Here is a 23,651-nt window from a genome sequence, read left to right as displayed (position 1 = left end):
AAAGATTGATTCCTTTAAAGCTCCTGTGAGGAGTATATAACTGGTTATGAACAAGACTGAAATTAATATGGATACATCTTTATGACCTACTAAAGCAAACAAAAGCACCAGCTTTAGCATTGCTTATTTCTATATGGTCATAATTCATGTCAGTAACGGCTGCCGCAGGGTGTCAGATTAAGAATTAACAGGATCAAAACAGCCTTTTTTAAGTCTATATTTCCACAGGAAAGATTTTAGATCAGTGATACATTTGACTGATAAAAGAAAGCAGGATGAGATTTAGACTAAAGATGATTAGAAAAACACTACATATTCATATGCAGGAAGAAATCAGCAATAAAATAAGATGTACTGCTTTGTCCACAGGGGGCGCCACAACTGACAACAAACCGTAAATTCCTCACAGGAGCTTTAAACTTTCAAACATTTTATCTTAAAATAACCACCATTACATGTGTTTGATAAATGTCCTGAAGCTCAAGATAAGGAGAAATAGCCTTTCGCTAGGCATTGAATATATCCAGGCTTATATTTTTTTTTAAACGGTCACATATTATGCAAAATACACTTTACCATGTTTTTCTAACACTAATATGTGTCTCTAGTCTGTCTACAAGTCCCCCAATGATGAGAAAAGTTCATCCTCTCCATCCTTTGCCTTCTCCACTTTTCAGAAAATGTGTGCTCAAACAGGTTGTTTGGAGATTTTCCCTTCATGACATCACAAAGGGCAGTAACTTCTCCCCCAGGTGGGTGACACTCCTACCGCTAGATGTTTGTTCTGCCCTCTGAGTCTGCCTTCTCACCGTAAACAATAGGACATGGTGCAAGAAAGCCAACCAAGCCCTTCCAGAGAGGGGGCGTGGTCAGACACAGCTCATTTGCATTTAAAGCTACAGACACAGAAACAGCCTGTTCTGAGCAGGGCTGAAATAGAGGGGTTTATAGGCATGATCAAACACAGGATCAGAGTGGAATTAGAACAAGACACTTCACAGACATGTTTTGGGGACCTCTGAGACTTATTTTAACTGGTTGAAAGGGAGGATAATATGTGACCTTTAAAACTTGTTAAAGTTGTTATTACAGACGAAGGCATCAGAACAATACACACTAAATAAACTTCTTCTGAATAAAGGTAACAAGGCTCAGGTCAAGGGAAAAACACAAACTTTATTCTCCTCTTTTTACAAAACATTTCAGAATCAACCTCAATAAATAAATCCAAACACAGACCTCCAAAAGGCAAATCATTTAACTAATATATAATATCTGTCATATTTCTTCAAACAGCACCACACAGTGCTAACCTTTATTTTTTTGCTGCTCTAGCACAGTAACAAAAAGTGTTCATGTATGAGTACAATGACAATCCAACATATTTAGAGAACTGTGAGAGATGAACACACTTGAGTAACGCCATGATTATGTAAACTCTGATAATGACGATCAAAGAGGCAACCGAGATGTTCTTACTTACTGTAAAGTAGCATGATTACATCTTGGTTAGCCTCCATCAGACACTGTAGCTATAAACACAACCTTTAATGTGCACTTTACAGAAGAAATCAATCAAATACTTTAATGATATAAGTCTGTAAACGATGGGAATTAGAAAACAAACAAACACATTTTAAAAAAAAAGACATAAAAACCCTGTCAGCCCTCGATCAGCTTTTCCTTAGTTTGTTCATCTGGAAAACATCTGGATGCAGCCATACGAGCGCTTATGTGCAGATTTACATTCGCAATGTAAATGTGTAGCCATGTGTACATGTGAAATGTTAATATGTCCATGTGAAGTAGCCATCAGCAATGTATGACTAAATCACAACCTATGTAGAAATAGATGCTAACAAAAAGAACAGGAAATTAGTCTAAACTGCAATGTCGCAAATGATATTCCCCCCCAAAAAAATAATTTAATTAGCACTCAAAGTAATGCATACCCAGGCTTTGGAAGTCGAATGTGTTCTAGCATTTCGGCTAGGTGACTTGAAAATAGAAGCTGCCAAACTGAGAGATCATATTAGCATAACACTTGTTGACTGTGATAAGATGAATGGACATCTATTTATTACTCTGAAGGCTACTTTTGGAAAAGACAGTTGCAGATACCATCCACTTATAAGTATACAAAATAAAGTGAGCCTTGGTTTAAGTTAATCTAAACAATCAACATAATATATAACTGTTTACAATATATTGTATTCATCTGGTATAATCAACTGCAGATTAGCATATGAAACAGTTACTCTGCAACAGACCCAATTTCAACGTTTCCTGCTTCATGTTAGAAATGTGAAACCCTTTGATAAATCAGCATTTCTTCTCTCTTTAATAAATCATCCTGCCTCCAGATCCACTCGCCTAGTTATAGTGTTTGGTTCAGAGGACACCCTGAAATGTGTTTTCCATTGAGTACAATGTTTAAATTGTTAGCATTTGAAGCTTTTTGTTGTTGTTACATTCAGTTTTAGTTTGAACACAGATAGGGGTTGGGTACCCGTGCATGTTAAAGTAAGACAGGTCAATAGCTTAAAGAGATGCATGGTGTAACCAAGGAGATACTGTTTAACGTGGCAACTGTAGAGAGGCTCATAACATGTTTATGATGTAAGTAGCATGACATAACCTGCATAACCAATTACTGGTTGATGTACACGTCAAAACATATATTTACAATGTGTTATACATGCAAGCGAGAAACGCCACATTTTCCATTTCTGGAAGGGTTTGTTGCTACCAAAATGTCAAGCTTCTGAGGGAGAAGAAAAACATTATTCGACTAATGAGGGTCTCGCCTCCCAGGGGCCTTTCAGCCACTTTGACATACACTTGAAAACTTAAATAGGCTATGTGTGACTGTAAATATACATGAGTCGAGTCTCAGACCTCTCCATGTGGCCTGTTTGCTACGAGATGGCAGCATGAATAACATGATTACATTTGGGTGGAGTATAGGTGAATAGAGTGGAGTTTATTTATATCATGCATTTTGGAATTCACTCCATGCTGCAGTCATTTACTTTTGCTTGTTTTTATTTCTCCACCCTACCTTTTTGTCACGTCCCGTATAAAACCTGCAAAAGACTGATATGTGTGCGCTACAGTGGATGTTCATTGGCTTTTATGAGGTCATTTCTTATTGGAGTCAGAGTGACAACTAAATAAATTGACTGTTTGCAGCGTGTTACATTTCTTTTCCACCTGCTTAATATGAAAGTAAATTGGAAATGCATTTTTTGTGTGTCATGCAGACCATTGTGTTGTGTGCATTCAACCTTAACACTAACAGGCAAATATCTGCAGACACACAGTAAAGCACTGATATCATTAAGTACGACATCAGTGGTGAGTAAACAGTAATGAAACACCTGATTTAAAGTTTATTTTTGAATGTTGTGTCAAGTAATGCATTCACAAAGTTTCTGTAGTAGTCTTCATATGCAATATGAAACGTGTCAATTATATTACCGCTTTGGTTAAAGTTTCTCTGCCACTCTTCAGGTTTACTTTGCATTTACTTTTAGGTGCCTGCCGTGCAAAACAGGATAAAATAAAGTGACAAAACATGAGGTAAAAGAAAGCGGTGCAGTGTGTGATATGCCATGAAAGGTACTAGAGTGTCAAAAAAGTAAAGTGACCTTTTAGAAACAGAAACAACAGAGATTTGGATAAATGTGCGAAATCCTTTAGTAAATGTGCAGATACACATGTTTACAGTAGACACTAGAAATGATAAATAGTAGGACAGTCAAACACAGAGAAAAGAATAAACTGGGTGCAATGCCATTTGCTCAAGGGTCATGTGATGCTCTGAGGGAAGATGGGTAGAAACTAGAGAGTGCCCATTCCTGTGACTTCAGACGTCAGCCTAGAACAGTTCAAGGAAGGCGGGGGTTGGGGGAGGAGGAGAGGGAGGGGTAGACAGAGAAAATAAAACAGCTGTGAAAGAGGAACTTGGAAAGTTTGGCTGCAGTGACTGCTTAGGACTGGCTGGACATAAACTGTGTGAATTGAGTCCACTTCTGAGCTGCATGTCAGGACGCATCTCAGTAAAATTTTTGCCGTGCAGTGTACAGAGGAGCATGAGGGCAAATCATGGCCCAATCAGCTGCTATTCGATAGCCGGATGATTTAATGCATATCTGAAATTCTGATAAACTCTGGGAGTAAGGCCGTGAACCGATTCCCCAATGTCAGGGATAACACAACATTTTCTTCTTCCATGAACGCTTTACATATTCATATGATGATTGTACTTTCTATTTATTAATGAAGTTGTATTGGTGGCTGTGGTGGTGGTGGTGTACTGGGGCTCCTAATATTTTGCTCCCCTCTTGCATGTTAATTGAGTGGGCAAAATATCTCTCATCTCATGTCTGTGGACGTTTACAAGGGAAACTTTATTGAGAATTGTCGATGCTCTGTTCTGATGTAACACAGTGTGAGCACTCAGGACAGGCTTGACCGTCGGAGTGTGAACACAGAAATCATGAGCTTTTGGTTGTTCATTGTGAACAATTCTCTCGTACAGTGTGAAATGATATTCCACCACCACATTTCTACAATCCTTAAGTGTATGCCCGACCTTACTGCTCAACTTTCTATATTTTGCCACAGCTTTTATACCATATTTTCACTGTTTCCTTTTGCATAAACATTATACATCAAAAATATGGTGACACAACCGTGCACTTCTAAAGTCCTGATGAAGCCATGCAGTGGTCAGAAAATAATGGTGATGTGATGTCAAATCGTCGCGTTCCCCTACAGAGTCATCACATGACTCTTCTTTCAAAAAGCATTGCTTGAGTGGCAGTCAAATGTTCTTTTTTTCATTACTTTTTTTTGATAATTTTACATTTTTTAAGATTTTTATGCTTTCCAGACAATGAAACAATGGGACAATGTAGCAAATGTATCTGATATATTCATAACAAAAAGAGATACATAATTATTCTAAGAGTGAGGCATGGTAAATAAGTATTTAAAGGAATAGTTTGACATGAATAGAAATATGCTTCATTTTGTTGTACAAGGTGACATAAGAAGGTAAATAAGCTGAGAAGTATTTAGCTTAGCTTAGCTTGGTATAAAGACTTTAAACAAGAGCATACAGCTAGCATTGCTCATTTGGCTTTTTCTGCCTACCTGCACATCTTAATCTCACTCTTTCACTTATTCCAGCTTGATTATCTTAGCTTAGTTTAGCTTTTGAATGTATCCAAAAGTTGAAGAGTTAGATATATGATTTACAGTTTGTCGTTTGCATCTCTTTACTGTGAGAAGTGTTTTTCTTTTTTAGATTAAGAGGTGTTGGCAGATAGATTCTTAGACATTCGAAACATTTCCTCCGTTTCCAGGTTAAGCTAATTTAAGCTAACCGTCTCCTGGTCATAGCTTCATATTGAAAAAGTTGAGCGTGGTATTGGTCATCATATCACTAACTACAAAACATAAAAAAACACAATGTCAAACTGTTCCTTTAAGGGTCTGTGTCCATTAATGGTGTTTTGTTGCGCTGGCCGCGCTCACAATCTCAATTTCAGTCTCACCGACTTTTGGTTGTGAAAGTTGTTACAATGTTACAATTCACTTAGCAGACGCTTTTATCCAAAGAGACGTACAACGTACAGCCTCTACGACTCTACCAACTGAGACAGCCACCCTATTGACTTCTGCTTACCTTGTTAGTGACCATTGGTAAAACAGGTCTGCTTAATATTTGCTTCTATTAAAAAAAATATCTCTGCAAATACATTAAAAACAACATTAAGGAGTCATGTAGGCCTACTGGCATTATCTGCAGCTGTAGACCTGGAAATCGTCCCCATGAAAAGACCAGTCAGATTAGTTTCTCTTCCGCCATTGTTGTTCACAAAGCTAATATCAGAAGCCCTGCCCTTTCCTGATTTTGAATGGTCTGTAAGGGAGAGGTGACATTGACAAGCTTGGCGATGTTTTAAAAGCTGACATACTTTCAACTGAGAGCGTTCAGAGTGAAGTAAAAAAAAAAAAAATGACACAGTGTTGTAGTGCTTACTGAGAGCTGAAAAAATTTAACTGTTTTAGCCAGCGCAAAAAAAAACGGTGTAAGTGGAAACAGGCCCTAATAAAACACTGGCTTTATTTATGTCAAACACAACTCAGTGTTGTTGGTCTGACTTAAGGTCTCCCACCGACTAATCCTGAAGCATTTTTAAAACCAAAAGAATCTGGGGGAGGTTTCATTGGATAACACACAAAGGGGTAATAGTGAAGCGTTGGTTTGGATGTTTCTTTTCAGCAAATAGAACCAGATTCAAGCTGACTTCAGGACGTAGTCATAGACGAGGGGTCATTCCACATGGCAGCCACGTCCCTGAACCTGCCATTGGAATTGTGGGAAAGCAACAGCCATTAGTTTTTGTCAGCGCTCTGCTGTTTGTAATGTCCTGGATATGAAGTCCTGTTTGTGGAAAATATGAGTTCTGCTGCGCCAACAGAGATAACATTTGACTTTGAGGTGAAGGAATATGTGGACATCAGTGAGGTTCAGTTTTCCTCAGTTATGATACATTTACATTATCTGTTGATAGAAATTCAGAGGATATAGGGGAACTGAGAGACAGGGGTACTGGAGCATGGTAAACAAATTCTTATGGGAAATATGTTCTCCAGTATTTCATTGGTGTGTACAGTTTCTTACCATCCAGGACCCGATTTTTTAGTCTCATGACTTGACACTTTTGGCTTTGAAGATTTTAATATATATATATTTTTTAACATTTAAAGATTCATTAATGGATCATTGAATTTACTAATCTGCAGGTTCTGTTCAAAGACACAGCATGCCTCAGTAGTTGGCATTGCTCCCACAAGACACTAACTTTCACAGTGTACTCACTCAAACATAATGCATTTCAATGTCTGCACTTGGATGGAAATAAGTAGCAAGAGTAGAAAGGAACAAGAATAACATGAATAGCCACACTATTCATGGACATATCCGCCTCTTGTCAAAACCTGACAGATATTGTGCAATTTCCAGCAACTCATCAAAGTATTAGTGTCAGGACTGTCAAAACTAAACCAGAGAGATATTTTTATTCCTATCAAAGAGAACAATCACAGTTAGAAGTTTTTCTCAGATCCTCACTCTGAGCATGACCGATCAAGAGTTGCTTTTTTTATTCTTTAGTTTGTGGATCCCCACTGTAAGAGTTAAAAGGTTACCTGGCATTGATGAGATACTGTGCCAAGCTGATGTTAGCGGGGGTCCCTGTGATGGTGATCTGGCGCTCTGATGAGCCCTCCATAGCGTTTGCAATTTTGATCTGCGCCCCAGACATCTGTCGAATCTCATTTATTTTGGTTCCCTGGCGTCCAATAATACAGCCTATTAGCTGGAGAAAAAAAAAGAAAAGTATTTGAACCTGGAGGAAGGAAGGAACCCTCTGTGTTGGTTTAATACAGTTTTAGTTAATACCTTTCAGTAATATGTTTGACGTTAAAAAGGGAGTTTAATGGCTTGTGTAATGATCTTGGTTTAATTTAAATCCCATCCTGCATGAAATTAAGTTTGATTAATGATAGCACGGTCAATAGATCAGCTGAGATGTGGGTTTTCTGCTGGGCCCACAGTAAGAAATGAAGTTTGCAGGCTCATTGATGTTAATGTTGTCAATCATTTGTTCTTACAGCATTTAATAAGTTTGAAAGAACAGGATTATCTCAGTGGAGGCAACTTTTGGCAACTTTTTTTCTGTTATCAGTTAATTAAATGACACCCATCATAAAGAGGCAGGTAGATGGATCAGTGTTCTCTGTGACTAAAGTTTGAAGAAGTAAGATCAAATATAATCTTCCTGTACAATTAAGATCCTCTCAACACAACTACGTTCATACGTCATGCCAGATGAGAGACACATCAGTTGATTGTTTTTTTTTTAAGCCTGCTGTATAACCCTGAGTCAGCAGGCAGCAGAGGGCTCTACTTACATCATTAGGAATGGTGAGTTCATGGGTGCTGGCTGGTGGACTGGCATCCAAACCTGAGTTGGAGAGCAATGACAAAAGAGAAATTTGACTTTAAAAGTCAAGTTAACATAACTGAAACCTTTAAGGGATTATTCCAACATTTGGGGAAATGTCTCTTTCCCCCCTCCCCTGGAGCCCCCACCCCCCCCTTCCTCCTCCTCCATATGCTGACTTTCTGCATCACACAGAAGCCCCCTAGATTAGCCTGTTCTTGCTGCAGTTTCTATCCACTATTTCTTATTTCTACATCACGTGTTCGTCATTTTAATTGGACGCATACATGAGTAAAGTTGACTGAAGATTATGAGGTAACATTTTTGAAACAGCAACATTGATTTAATCAAGCTTTAGTTAGGCAACGTATTTAAGAAAGATTTGAATTAAATTTTTTTCAAATTCCCTTTACAATGAAAACAATAAATGATCTCATCAAACAGATTTATCTCTGGCCAACGCCAGCCTTCAGGATTAAATCAATAAAATCAAATCCACCCAATTTATAGCTCTCCATTTAATTAATACAGTATGAAGGTGTCTCTACTTCATCACTTTGACTGCTGGTAAAAGACAGAAAAAAGCCTGAAAGCTGCTACATGGTGGGACGTATTACAGTTTGAACAGAAGAGCTGAGCCTTTGAATGGAAACATTCTGATACAGGAGAAAATAAAGTTACATTTCTGGATCCAAACATTCTGGTTATTTGGCCAGGCAACTGTTACCTCCAGGAGCTGAGGCTGAGGGTATGCAAGGCCTAGTTCCAATCTTTGTTGAGTTCATTGATCATCTAACAAGTTTTTTTCTTTATTTAAGTTGAAATATCAAAGTTTTTTCATACTTCTGGTCATGTACTGGGATACTTTTTTTTTCATAAAATAAGACATTTAAATCATCTTTAACTCGATGAAATCTTGGGCTTCAGCTTGGAGCAGGCTTTCGATTCATCATTTGGCGTCTCTCAGGTCGACATGGTTTTCATCGTTTAACACAAAGACCCCTGACTCAATGAGCCAATTCAACCATTTCAATCGGCCTGAATGAACTCATTGGCCATTACATGCATTTAAGTCTACCTCCTTCACTGCTTTCCTGCATGCTCTTTGATGTTCTCCTTGCACATGAATTAAGTTTCAACAAGGTTGGACGGACAAATAGCAAAAGCAAGCGAGCTTGTTGCAGGAAAATGTCAGAAAAGATTTCTGAATACAGCTGTTCACTCTAACTGTTTCCTCCGGTGTTACCTACACCAGTTTAAAATCATGTTACGTATTATGGAAATAGCAACATTATTACACATGAAATTGGTGACAAGAAAATATAACAACACTGCTGTTTTTGTAGATTTCCAGGTGATGTTTTGTTTGCATGTGAGACATGACACAGGTCTCTAGCTAAAAGTCTTAAGAAACAGCTTAGTTCAGATGGTAGGCATTAAGTTGGTCATTACAAAACAGTGTGGCCAGTCTATTTCACTGGCTTTTATCTGTAATGGAAGGCTAAACAACCTGAAGGAATGTCAAGAGGAAAGGTGAACCCTGTTGCCAAGTGATAATGCAATTTTCAATACATAATTTTAAACCTAAGTCCAGTGTCATTTTTCTTTTCTTTTTTCCCTTCACCGGTGTAAAATCAGAAAGAGCCGATAGAAAAAAAATATATACATGAAAAAATCAAAGAAGGAGAGAAACCACAGGGACCAGGTCATGCTGTGCAAAGAGAAAGATAAGGTGGCAGGTAGGGAGAGAGAGAGAGAGAGAGAAATGTTTCTCTGGATGCAAAGAGAAGGAGTTTATCTAAAGGGACTCGTGGGTACGTACCAGGGAAAGCAGGGGTGGTCTGTCCGAGAGGGGTAAAGGGGGTTTGCTGCATAGCCAACTGGTGGAGCTTGGTCAACTGCTGAAGGGTTAGGAGGGAAAGTAGAACTAAGAGGTTACTGTTACACAGGACACACCGAGAAATGAAGGCAAACAAAAGTAGAGTGGAGAGACAGTGAGGAGAAGGAGGTCATGACACAGGGTGGTGGAGGACAAAAAAGTAAGAGAGAAAGAGATACAGAGAGAGGGTGATTGTCTGCCATGAAGTTCTAAATTAATAGGTCATTTGATTCTTTCTCCAACAAAGGGTACATCCCAAGTCCCCCAAATTGATAGACCCTTTCATCTTGCTTGAATTAATGGTAGTTCCAGACCCACCCTCTTGGGTTGGCTGTCCCAAAGCTCTTATTTCTGCTCCGAGGAGAAGGGTACAGAAGGGAAGGCTTCATGGCATCCATTTACTCGCTGACATGCCCACTTATTGAATATCACTTAATCACACATTGGTTGGATGCTGCAGCTGATCCTGACTTTAATTCCAGAGAAGGGTCATTGACAAACCTTAGAACAGACACTAAAGGATGCCTTGAACAAGACTATAAACAAATATTTAGTTCCTAAACTGTCACTTTTTTGCTGCGTTTGCTGAAATTGTGTTAGACATCAGAAGCATTTGAGCGCCTGTGCGGAGTGTTTGGCAGGTTATGAAACAGATTGAAATTAAAACTGATGCCTCTATATGACAAAGGTAAAATCAGGAAGAAGACTCAACGTTTCTTTATAGTCAGTTTTGACTTTGATTTTTCACACTGCTGCCACAGGGTTGCCGTCAGACAAGGAGATTAAAAGCAAGCTGCAGAAACGGACTCTGTAACAGTTTCACCGTGAGCGATGCATTTCACTCTCAAAAGACATCAAGAAGAGAAGTTCATCATCAGATGAATCTACTTACACATATACAGGACAAGATCAGCAAAGAGTTAAGCAAAGAGGGCGCCAACGTCAACACTAAAAATGTCCTCACAGTAGATTTAAGCATGAATAACTGTGCATAACTTTTCATGAAACACACAGAATAGAGAGTTCACTTCCTATTTCTATGTGATTTGCTTTTTGATTCACCATCTAGCTCGTAACCTTATCCTGGTATCTTTTCCACACATATGGTTTCAATGCATCTCTTTATGCATTCCTCAAGAACGGGACTGAGATGCAAGAAAAAGATGCAAGAAGTAAGAGAAGCATGGATGCAACTGAAGAGGCTTGAGATGTACCCCCATGGCCTTGCAACCTTCTCCAAATTTAAATTTACAAAATGTGGAGACAAATAACTCCACTCATGAGCACAGTAACCAAATGTGTCCCATCAATTACCACGTGTCCTTCTAGCTGGCACTTACGACTCAGAAGTGGAGAACCTGAAGTTTTACAAGCTTGTCGGAGGATTCCTTCTCCACCTGACATTGTCACATTAAGCCTATCCCCTGCTGTGTATCATTTCCATCAGCAATGGAGGAAGACCGATGCTTGTGAGCCCCCTTCTCCTTTTAAGAAGAGTTTTAATGAGGGTGGAAGAGGGTGTCAAGCCTGTACTTGAGTGATTGTGCCGTCAACCAGCACCTCCAGTGGCATCAATCACAGCCCAACGTTGAATTAGTGGATCCGACACAAGGTAGCTCTTGAGATGCTCTCACGACAAGGACAGATGAAGGAAGATTATTAATGGAGACTATATGGTCCATTGAAATTAAAGGGGTGTCCACATCAAAAGCCGCCATTACTGTCTTTTCCTTTATCATTATCACCAGCAGTGTTTTGATATCAAAGAGATCTGGCAAACGTTTTTTTTTGGGCGTCTATAGGGGCTCCATGTCCCCTATAAACCACAAGGACAAAGATTTTGGAAGTTGTGATTGATGACTTGGCCCTAAATTACTTCCGAGAGCTGGCGTGTCTGTGTAATTAAGAGGGTTCTTTTGTTTTAAATTATTTATAATTATGATGCAGGTCTTCATTAAATAAGAAACAGAGTCAGAACTCACATCTGGGTGTGGTATGGCGTACTGTCCCTGAATTGTGTAGGCCTGGAGAGATGGAAAACACAGCAGAGAGCAATATTTCAGCACATCATATACAAACAAAAGAGAGAAAAATCCATTCATGACATGTTGATGCTAAGGTTCTGTGAACTTGAAAAACAGGAAAGGACAAGGTTGTCTAATTGTGTTCATATTCAAAACCATATTATGAGCAGCATGTCCTTTATACATGAATGTAAAGTGCAGTAAGAACTTGTATCAGGATATTTAGAAGGTAATTCCACCATAAGTGTGAATGTCTCATCATGTACAAAAAGTTGTCTTGCCACTAGTTGTCTAATACAAATATGAAGGAAATATTTCCTTCTTTGATTCCACTGTTTTCGTTTTATTCAAAAATGTCACTTCTTCTCAGAAGAACCAAGCTCCCCTAACCTCCACCGCGAGGTGATCTGGCATTACTTCCACCCAATGTCCCTGACGCCCAGCCACCACCATCGGACTGTGTCGTCCCCATAGGGGCTGTTTGGCACTAGGCAAGGCATGCAACAGCTTGGGGCCCCTGGCCAGCAGGAGGTCCCCCAAGGGCTGACAACCTTTAAACCACAGCAGTGGCTAAAAATGTGCAAATTTTGCAATGACAGTAGGATACCCCCCTTAGGGGGCCCCATCAGACAGCGCTACGCCTCCCTTGAAAATCACCGGAGGAAAATGAAGAGGAATTATCCGTTTTGGAGGGTAAAATGAAAGAGGAAAAAGAGAAAGTGCCGGGACACTGGCAGACATGATGGTGATGAACGCTGGTTGAGGGGCTCCCAATGTATTTTTGCCTAGGGCCCCAACAGACCCTAGAATTGCCACTGGTCGTCCTCACAACCACCGCCATCATCATTCATGCACGGCCTGCTCCAACCTCCACCTCAGGGGGAAAAGGAAGTTTGGACAACAGGAATGCAAGCAATGCAACCGATAAATCCTTCCTGGATATTATACCATCTTCCCCATACCATTTTTATTAACAATGAGTATGGTCTTTAACCTGTTTAACCTGCTCTTTTGTAAAGCGTCTCGACATAACACTTGTCATGAATTGCGATCTTCAAATAATGATTGATTGATTGATTGATAAAGTGTCTTTGAGTGTTTTGAATAGAGCTTTATGAATAAAATGTAATATTATGATTATTATAACAGGAACAGCTGCACAATGTGATGGAATCCAACCAGACATTCTCTCAAACTACAGATCAAAAATGACAGTTTTGTACTAATACACCAATGGACAAATATTGGACACTTCCTCCACAAAGCTCACATTTTAAGCTTTAAAAGAGTGGTATTTATTATGTGTACATTGTACGGGGTTTCTTTATGTCACAAAGGTGTTTGTGTGGTTCGTGTTCCCCTGTGTTAGTTTGCTTGCTCTCCAAATTTATGCAAAACCAGCTCGTGCATTATGTTGCCTAAAGGCTTTGACTGTGTCTTACATTCAGATTAATGTCCACTGGGTAACATTTCCAGACAGAAGCAAAGCCTCTAAATTGGATTCATAACGAGTTTCAATGAGCTGTTCTGGTTTTCTTCAGTATTGTTTTCTGAATGTTTAACAGCTCTTTGACCAGATCTACAACTCTACAATCCTTGGTAAGCAGTTGCAGTCGTGTGGCTTCATTTTGCTAGGAGTAATAATTGTTGAGTTTAAAATGAAGGTGCTCCCTCACATTTCTTTTGCTCAACCCCCACCAAACCAGAGAGAAGCTTTTCTTTTGGCACCTTGACACACTTAAACTTGAACTACCTGCTGTCTGATAACCTTTTCTTTTTCTTTTGTCTTCAAAGCACTTTGTTAAGCTGGGGTTGGTTTGAATTTGGTAACAGAAATACATTGGGTTATGCAGGACCTTGCTGCATTAACTTAAGCCCAGCCTCTTCTGTAAGACTAGTTTGTGGCAATATCATTATGCAACAAGAGTAAAACACTAACGCTTTAATTTCCAAAAATGAGGCCAACCCTCATTTACAAATGGGTCTTTGTGGTATTAAAGTATTCAAATGAAAAGTAAAAACCATTGCAGAAAAATCAACTGCAGCATCAGCTACTACCGGCAACGGCTGATGCTGCATTTCAAAAGTCACAGGTTTGCTGTAGGCACAGACTAAGAAAGAGAAACATGCTCAACTCTTACCTGGCCGCCGGAAAAAATGACCGGGGTGGAGGCAGGCTTTGGGCGATAAGGGATGGTGGCACCTTTTGGCGGAGACTAAGAGAAAGGGAAGACAGAGAAGAGGCAGTCTGCATCATCTTACTTTATTTAAAACAGGAAAACGTAAAAAAAAGTTCTTCAACATTTTGAAAAATGCTCATTGGCTTTTTTCTTTTTACAGCACGAGAATTCAAATCTGTACACAATCTAGTTTTATCTGCAAATACGTAAGATGAAAATTATATCGATCTTCTCCTCCTTCTCCAGGTGAGGAAGCTGAAAAACCTGATCTCACCCTGCTATCTGTTTTTTCACATTTCTTGAACCTGCTTCACTGCAGAATAACAGCAGGAGAACCACTCTGCGCTGAGATTGAATCTTGTTTTTTTTTTTTTATCTAAGAAATGTTTTAATTTGCCGGCACTTCAAGAACAACACTGGAACATGTTAATGAAAACAGAAGGAAGCCCTGGAGCTCTGAGGTATTAGTAACCTCTGTTCATGAAGATTAGAGAAATACGAAGACCTGGTGCTTGTTAACTCTGGGGATCACAGCATGAATGCAACGCCTCATCTCAATGTTTTTTGTTGTTGTTGCAAATACCTTGTTTTTTTTATAACCCAGACAACAAGGGCGTTGTTTCAATGAGAAGGCAGGGGAGTTACAGTTTGCAAAGTCACTATAATGACATCCAGTTATTGATTCACGCTATGCAACAGCAACAGGGCTGTTGAGAGGGCTTCATCAGATTTCCTCTGTAGCTGCTGCTCTGTAGAGGGAGGAGTGTCCACTTATAGGGTTGTGCTTTAACACAATATTAAAGGTGCACTTTGTAGTTTTGTAAATCTGAAAGTTGGAGATGTACATATTCTGTGGCATATGTCCAAACCTCCATACACAAACTGTCCTCAGTGAGGTCCCTGTAACACTGTCTGAAGAGAAAATGCCACGTGAGAAGTCATGGTGGGGTTAACAGAACAGTAAAAACCGTAACTCTCATGGTAGATTTTAAGTTTTAAACAGTGATCCATTTTCTCTTTGAATAAAGTTTGTGTATTCAGTTCAGAAAATCTAGCATATAATTGTTTAACTTCTCCAACTTTCAAATTTCACCACCAAAACTCTGTAGTGCACCTTTAAGATCCAGCAAAGGGTTTTCTCTGATAATGAAAGCGGAATGTCAGTTTTCATCACAGTTCAAATAAGTGGTGGGCGATATGGAAAAAATCACATATTAGATTTTCTTCATACTGATCTTAAAGACATATGTTGCAAGTTACCGACCAGTTCAACTTATTTCCCTGTGTAATGTTTTAAATGCACAAAAACTGTGCTTATAAGTCTATTTGAAACCATTTTTAACACCAATAATGTCTTTCCCTGCATTCTGGTAATACCCATGCACTATTTGTTTTCTGCACCAATTTAAAATTATGATTTAGTAATGTTTCTCTTTTTTGTCTTCAAATCTTTTGAGTGTGACAAACCATGACAAACTGTTTAGTTTTATCAATCCATAATTGTCCTACATTAGCAAAGGCATAATTCATATTACTATTATACATATTAATTTTTGGGTTTGGCCTACATACATCAGGCAACATGGGCCTTTCAAGGTGTAGACAACATGGGTAGAAAGGCAGTTAATAAATAATTTTATGTCACATTTCTTTCCTGAATGAGGATGTTTTAAATGTTTTAATATCGAGGGTGTTTGAACAGTGCGCACATGATTATGCCATTGCTAGGCTGTGTTTTTCTTTTATGACATTTTTACTGAATTAACTTTAGGGTTTGTTTATAGACTGGAGAAAAGAAAAATATATAATCAAACATTAACCAGAAAGTCATTATGTTATTGATGATTACTGTGACACATTAAGTTTTACTGAAAGAAGAGTTCTATTCATAGAAGGGGTGGGGCATCAATGATTGACAGACATACAGTCACCATGGTTACTCACTCTCACCTGCCTGCTGCACTCTGAAAGAGAGCAGAAAGAGCTACTGACTGAAATCAATTCAAGCAGCATGCATGGAAATCAATGCATGGAAATGAATGATTGTACTGGATATTGATTTAAAAAAGTCGAAGTCTGCAACAAAATAGAAAGTGCATAACAAGATAACAAAATGTCCCTCTATCACTCGGCAGATTGCATGTTCTGATGACATTTACAGAAAACAATAAGCAGGTGATTCTTCCCCAGAAAGTGTAACTGGTATCTCTTGTGACATTTCCCTGAGAAAAAGTCCCATTCAAAAACTGGTTTCTGAGAAAACGCCTCTACCACCACAGGCAGTGAACATAATAATTCATGGAGACAAGGTGCAGGAGTGTCTAGCCAGAAAGACAACACAGCCCTCACAGCCTAGAACTATTCAGAACTGGGTTGCACCATTTTCAGTTTATTCCTTTAATAACTAAACTATCCAGGGAGGTCTGAGGGGTTTCCCTCAAAAACAACTGAATAAATCAAATTGATGATCCTTCAACATAAACAGTATACATCTATCATTTGTGCATCACTGCGTACTAATGCATGCTTTAAATCAATAAGTTTAAATAGATGCAGGGATACAGATCTGCACAAAGATGTGCAAATAGAGATCCACAAATTATTATGAATGAGGCATAAGAAAGAAGAATAGCTGTTCAGACCACCTGGACCGCACCACTATAGGTATCCAAGCATGCTTTAGGCAGCAAATTAGCCACTGCGAATTTACACAATGAATGAGGGCAAATTCTCCTCCACTTCTGCTGTGGTCCATTTTGTCATCATCATGCAATGAAAGAGAACTTTTCAGTTAACAATCATTTAGTACATAAACCAGTTCGGGAGCTGGTTTGATTGAAAAACACCCCGATACTCGCCAACCAGTGACGAGCGAGGCCGGGCGGACACCAGTTCAGTCAACTGGTGCTTCAGTGGGACCACACAGCAAGTAGTGAGCCTGAGCTTTAAACAATCAAACACATACCACACAAACATCTGTGGAAGACATTACAAATTAAAGGATTTTAACACATTTTTGCAGATCTTGCGAAAGTGCAGCAAGAGTAAATAGAAAGCCAAGTGAGAGGTGTGACTGATGACTGTGTACTCTCAGCTCTTGGAGAATTTATTTTAAAACATTTTTTAGCTGGACATGTTTTTAGCTATTTATAACTGTGTGCGCATTAAAAATTGGTCTTTATACTTGTGTTCACATTTGTGGACCTATATAGGAATCTATGCATTTGAGGTGCTATTGATTGAACAGTTCTGCATCATTAATATTGATATATTCATGTCTCTGCTGCTTTCTTTTTTGTTTACATGGCATAAGAATCAGCATTTGGCAAATATACTAAACAGACTTAAATAGAAATACAGCCAAGCTTGGACATGCATTTTGGCAATTCAGCCAAATGGCAGATGGGCCGGCCCACCTACTGGGGCCGCAAGGGCACCACGAGCAATGAGGGGGGAAAAGTTTTGAAAAAGCAAAAAAAAAAAAAAAATCAACCTGTCTGCCGCTGCCCACTTGATGTCAGAATAATCAAATTTATCTGATTAGACTTTGCACATTCCAAGAATTGTCAATAGGCTTCCTATACTGTAAGGCGAGGGCAGCGGTGCAGACTGTTCTCAGCTCCCTGTGACCCTTCAAATCAATTCATCCATGTAGGAAATCAAGACCGAAAGGGCAAAGGTTAATGAAATGCAAATGGAAACGATAATAATGGACAGAGGAGGTGAAAAGAGCGAAATAAAAAGGTCAGAATGAAGAAGGAGAAAAATCTGAAGTTATACGTTTACTTCTATAAATTAAGGTTGTTAGTTAATGCCATTGTTGTTCAAAATCAGGTTAGGGATGGTTATACCTGTGTGCGCTCATTTCTACGGCTCACTTCTGTGTGCAGTTAGATCCTGAAGACAGCTGTGGAATCAGCTATCAAATGTTACATTTTGAGCTCCTTTTGCTTCCTGGTTTCCAAAGGAAAATCTTTTATCATAGCTGTTCACACATTTTCTGTTTTAAAATGGAACACAGGTCAAAAAGCTAGCTCAAAAAGATTTGGGGTCGTGCTTCGACCGGGTACAAGTTTGGTCAAGACTGCCAATTTCTCCCTAAAGTTTGAGAGACGCTTGTATTAGCTGAGCTGAGAAGTCCAACAGGGACTCTGTTGGACTTGAAGGAGTGAAGGATAAAGTGAAGGATGTAACCTATGCTTTATAGTTTCAAAAAAACTAACATCATGTCTAGCCACAACCCAAAGAGTAACTCTTCTCCTTTAATTCACTTTGTACGCCCAGGTTCATTCATGCACTGGAAATGATTGTTGAATTAAATGTCAAGATCATCGAAACATTGATTTTATTATATATCTGACGCCCCTGCAAAACTGACTTTACTAAGGCTCTGTAAGAAGCATGTCATACTCTACCTCCAGCATGACCACACAGATCTGCTTGACACACTGGATGATGGCTTCTGGGGTCCCAGAGATTGTCACGGCACGCTCTGTGGAGTTGGGCAGCATGTCTCCTGCCACCTGGACCTGGGCCCCTGTGGACTGGAGGAGAGTGAGGGACTTTGAGGGACAAGACAATGTTTGGTAAGAGGAAGGTTGAAGAAATGTAGAGATCCACATCATCAGTCTTACAGCAAATAAAATCTGTAGGGCAGCAAACTCAAATAAATGTACTTATTCTGCCATTGATCCTTGATCCGCTTAATGCCACCTGTTGCAGACTCAATGTAGCTAAATGTAGAGTTAAAAGATGAGATCTGGGACGAATGTCAATCCATGACTGTTCAGTTAAGACACAATCTAATACAGTTTGAAACACTTCACAGCCTTTATTACTCTCGGGGAAAAATTACACCTTCTTTCCCTGATGTTTCTCCTCTCTGTAATAGATGCCATTGGAAAAACATATTTTATTGTTTATCTAGGGCTTCTGGAAAATGTTGGAAACCTGACCCACTGGTGGCCATCCTTGGATCTGCAAGAGCCTTATCTTTTGACCAATAAGTATGAAAAGAAAGCTGTTTTGTTTGGTATGGTGTAAAAAAAAAATAAAAAATCTGTGTCTTAACTGCACCATCCTGCTGCGTGTATGTGCACTGCAATAGACGTGCTATTTTTCTGTTCTTTTATTGTCTTTTCTTTCCTTTTGGGAGGGGGGTGGGGGGTTGGCTGGTTTTTGTTTAGTCTGTATTATCTATGTTCATAAAAGCAATAAATATATCTTTTTTTAAAAGAGAAAATAAATATTTTGAATGTTAGATTAAAAAAAAAGAATAATAAAAGTGAAACTTGACGACTAAATGAGCGAGAAAAAAATTATTGTTGGACTTTTTCTTTCCCATTAGTCAAATATATATACTGTATATAAAAAAAATGTATGAAACTGAAGGTTATTAGTACAATGCTTGATGTCATACCTCTCTCATCTCCTTTATTTTGGAGCCTCCTTTACCGATGAGGGAGCCACACTGGCTGGCAGGAACTACAAGCCTTAAGGTGACTGGGGGCTTGCTGATTGCTGGGCTGTTGCTCATGGAATTGATTATGTCCTACAACAAAACATAAAACAAACATTCAACTTTTGAGTGCTAAAATTCTCCCAATATGACCCATAAAGAAAACACAGCATTTGTCTGGTTATCAATATAAATCAGTTCAGATCAGAACAAAGGTCAGGACGGCTAAGCTGCATTATGCACAAGTCTTAATCCTGGTCTTTTATGCCTTGTCAGTAAGAAACAAAGGACTTGATCAAGGATACCAGATTTGACTCCGGTCACTGAGGACACAGCAGTGGGTCTCCTCTTTGGTTCCAGTCACAGTGCTTTAGTGTATCCATTTAGATTTATCTTTTCAAAGGCAGGATCAGAGGAAAAGATAGCTGAAAGGGCACAATTTCAATTCACCTTTTATAGCCGAGAATGGGTTCACTTCTTTGATCACAGCCAGCTTACACGTGTCTAACAAAATATTACACAAGCTCACTTTGGTATGAATACTGCTTTTTGTCAGCTAATTAAACATGTAATAGAACCTGTTAAACCAGGTAATATGTTAACTAGGAAGTAGGATCATTTTCATGTAATAGACTTCTTTTTACAACTAGTTCAGCTGCCCCCTGCTGGTACTGAGAGAGAATGCAGGGTTTAAGATACATCCACTCCCTACATGCAGTCTGTGGTGTAAATTAAGAGACTTCAGCTACCACTGGGTTTCATTGATTCATGTGCCCAGTGAGATGTAAATCTTTTCCTTTACAAAAAGTCGTACAGTCTTCATACAATCTTATAATACCTCCTCAAATTTGTAGGCAATCATAGCAAAAGCCTTGAAGATGGTGTCCGTCGGCCCAGTGATGGTGACAATCCTTTCAGGACAGTTGCCCTCGGAAATATTGATTCGTGCGCCACTCTGGAAAAAAACAACACGTGCATGTTGTCAATAAAGTCAATTCAGTGCTGAAGCCTTAATCCAGGAATATATGTCTCTAATTTGAATAATCTATTCCTGGTTTATAAACAGAAGGATTTGTTAAAACATGTTGTTCAAGTGATTCATATTGTTTACAGAGCTTTTAGTGAATCACTGCTGTGGAAAATGTACCGTACATATTAGCCCGACATTGGGCGCATAGTTTAGGGGAGGCTGCAGCTCAGTCAGTTTTTTTTTTTGCCGGTTCCAAGTCTGGAAATTGGTCTGGTAGTTGGAGAGGTGCCAGTTCACTTCCTGAGCACTGCCCAAGTGCCCTTGAGCAAGGCACCAGCCCTCTTTACTAGCTCAGGAGCGCTCCCTGTGGGCAGCCCCCACACATCTCTCCATCAGTGCATATATCCATGGGATCCTTTTTGTGCATGTGTGTGTATTTCAGCCTATGTGTGTGTAGCATGTTCAACATTGGAGTGTAAAATTGAATTTCCCCTATCAGGTTAATAAAGTATATCTTATTGCATTTTAGAAATTGCACTTTATGAGACTGAAACCCACCTCTTCTCGCATCTTCTTCACTGTTTCCCCTTTCTGTAGGAAAGAAAAAATGTCATGAAAACTGTTCAATCATAAATCAGAAAACTTTAGAACACATATTTTTCTCCATACTGGCATGCATGATCTAATAAAATGAACCTACCTTTCCGATTATGCTTCCAACTTCCTGCAATCAAAACAAAAAAGTCATGCATTTTTAAAAATGATTCTGTAAAGATGACTGCAGATGTAGTTAAAGGGCTATCACAGTGTGGTCTTGTATTTTCCTGGGCAAAGAGCAGACACTACAGGGGCATGCAGAGGTTTCACAGCTGTGTGCTGGTGTCGAGGGCCACGCTCTCCATATGCATGTAATCACTCTTCATGAGCTTGGAGTGGCACTGTGGGGAAAAGGGCAGCAGGGCAACGCCGGCTGGCAGCATCAACACTCCCTGACCCCTCTTAGAGACTGAGAGGGTTGCATCCGTTGAGGCGTTAACACTGCAGGCCACTTCCTGCTTAATGCCAGGCTCTTCCCTTAGCAGTCATCACATTAATCATGACTTTTGTAAAGTCAGTTAGTAAAAATACTTTTAGGTGCCCTTAAATATTTAACTTTTAACATTTGGTACTCAATCCAAGTGTACTCGTCTGGCACCTGGACCAAATCTAAGCATAAACTAATCAAATAAAAAGCACATTTTTCACCAAGTGCTTTAAACATTTAAACTAGTGGTACTCAGCCTTGTTAGACTTTAGAGCCACATTGACCAAAAAATATTTCTGCAAGAGCCACAATCAAAAAACCTCTTTCTTTCCTGAAATATGTTTGGGAAACACAGTGACATGACTTGCAAAGAATCATTTCTGCTGACAATGTTTCCCTGATTTAAATTACTTTCGATTTTTTTTCTTTCCAAGTAGGACATAAAAGAGCCACAACTAGTCCCAAATGAGCCTCATCTGGCTCGAGAGCCACGGGTTGAGTATCACTGATTTAGGCCAACTCATATTTCTTACTGAAAAAACGTTCAAATTTAAGGGTAGACATAATTCTACCTCCAACAACTCCTATGTTCTGGGCTTACCAGTCCTGCTCTTACAGAATCCTACAGGAGGGATCGTTTAGGACACTATCCATCCTACATTCAAGTCTTCCTCTTGTCCTGGATAACACCAAACATTTGAAAAAGTGGAAGTGTCAGAATAAGCACCACACCTGCATCAGATAGTATATTTAGACCCTGCTGCTGACCTAGGTCATGCTGCCCAAGTTCCCTGTTGGAGGTTGAACATGTTGTGGCTCCATGGCCAAAAGGAACCTGTGTTACTGAAGGGTCGTCTAAACTCTCACAGGGTCACTGGTGTCTGTACTGAAGGTCCTGAATCAGCAGGCAGTTCTCAGCTTTCGGAAATTCACACTTCTTGGCACCGAAAAAAAAAGAGAGGGAGATTTTGGCTCGAGTCTATGTGGAGCACATCCCATCAAGAGAGCTACTTTTATACAACCCTAACCTTTTCTTATTGAAGACACTTCCCTTTTAAAAAAAAAAACTCATCCGACTTAAACAAAAAATGATGCAAGCTCTGCAGTTAGATTTTATCACAAAATGTGAACCATCGCTTAAAAAACCTCCTGCTGTATGAGATTAAAAAGCCATGAATTATGTTTAACAAGGGGAACCAAGATGCACACATTTACTCCTTACTCTTACTCTTAAGAAAAGGAGAAAGGGGAGGGGGAAGCTACACCTAAAGGACTTTATTAGAATACATGATAGGGAACTGGACCATGCCTCTATTTCAGTAATCCAGTTACCTGAGACTTAGGTCAGTCAGCTGTGCCTTCCTAATTCTATCACCTGTACTGTTCTCTTATCTCAGTTATCTCTTCCACTTGTCCCTCTCTCCTTCCCTCCTCTCGTTTCCCCTGTGCTCATGACAGCTCAAGACAAACTACAAACCTATCCAACCATTGTTCATGGCTTCAAATCCACCTCCAAAAAGACAACCTGGAAAGCCTCAGAAATTTAAATACATAACAAAACAGATGCTGGTGCACACTAAAGAGAGTGCACAAGTAAACCAAAAGAAGGGCTGACAGGATCACACTGAGGGAATTTGTAAAGAAGCCTCACAATCTTTAAGTTTTGAAGTGGAGTTTTCAATTTAAAAAAAAAAAAAAAACAACAATACATCCTGATGACGCTGGTACAGAAAGCAGGAAAGGCAGATGACATAAAACCAGCTGTTACCCAGCTGCTGAGTTGTTCACATGCAGAGAAGCCACACCTGTGGAAGAGCGAAGAGTGTCACACCCCTATATCAATTTTGTCATATTATATAAAGGTTTAAGACTACAAATTACAATAAGCCAACCAGAGTTGAAAGCCAAGGCTAACAGACAGCATCATACTTTATTCCCAGGTGGATTTGACATGTAGCGCAGAGCCTGTTGTCATGGTGAGGCTGGGTCAGGAGGGTAGCAACGCACCAAGGAGATAACATAAGGCCATTTAAATCTCATTTTTCATTTGGAGCTCTGAGAATGAAAGTAGATGCCAGGGTAGGTTGTAACAGAA

At 39.4% G+C, this 23,651-nt stretch overlaps 1 protein-coding gene across 4 annotated transcripts in view; it reads right to left on the bottom strand.

Annotated features, from left to right (window-relative positions):
- Positions 1–1,156: 1,156 nt before the first annotated feature.
- The window catches only part of pcbp3 (poly(rC) binding protein 3), a 67,594-nt gene continuing 45,099 nt past the window's right edge, over positions 1,157–23,651 (bottom strand). The window contains exons 8-18 of one of the 4 annotated variants that reach the window (XM_065962321.1): positions 21,233–21,256; positions 21,091–21,123; positions 20,401–20,517; positions 19,524–19,655; positions 18,520–18,648; positions 14,066–14,140; positions 11,883–11,924; positions 9,844–9,919; positions 7,990–8,042; positions 7,225–7,394; positions 1,157–6,376 (exon numbers count right to left, since the gene is read on the bottom strand). In XM_065962321.1, the coding sequence (XP_065818393.1) occupies positions 6,322–6,376; positions 7,225–7,394; positions 7,990–8,042; positions 9,844–9,919; positions 11,883–11,924; positions 14,066–14,140; positions 18,520–18,648; positions 19,524–19,655; positions 20,401–20,517; positions 21,091–21,123; positions 21,233–21,256 (906 nt within the window). In that variant the 3' untranslated portion in view covers positions 1,157–6,321. Of the gene's footprint in view, positions 6,377–7,224; positions 7,395–7,989; positions 8,043–9,843; positions 9,923–11,882; positions 11,925–14,065; positions 14,141–18,519; positions 18,649–19,523; positions 19,656–20,400; positions 20,518–21,090; positions 21,124–21,232; positions 21,257–23,651 lie in introns of all 4 variants that reach the window. The other 3 variants (XM_065962320.1, XM_065962323.1, XM_065962322.1) reach the window with 3 other exon arrangements.

Source organism: Labrus bergylta, chromosome 13 (assembly GCF_963930695.1).
Source record: "Labrus bergylta chromosome 13, fLabBer1.1, whole genome shotgun sequence".
In the NCBI taxonomy this organism is placed as follows: Eukaryota; Metazoa; Chordata; class Actinopteri; order Labriformes; family Labridae; genus Labrus; species Labrus bergylta.
The sequence above is the reverse complement of the archived record's forward strand: the minus strand, read 5'-3'. Positions and strand labels throughout refer to the sequence as shown.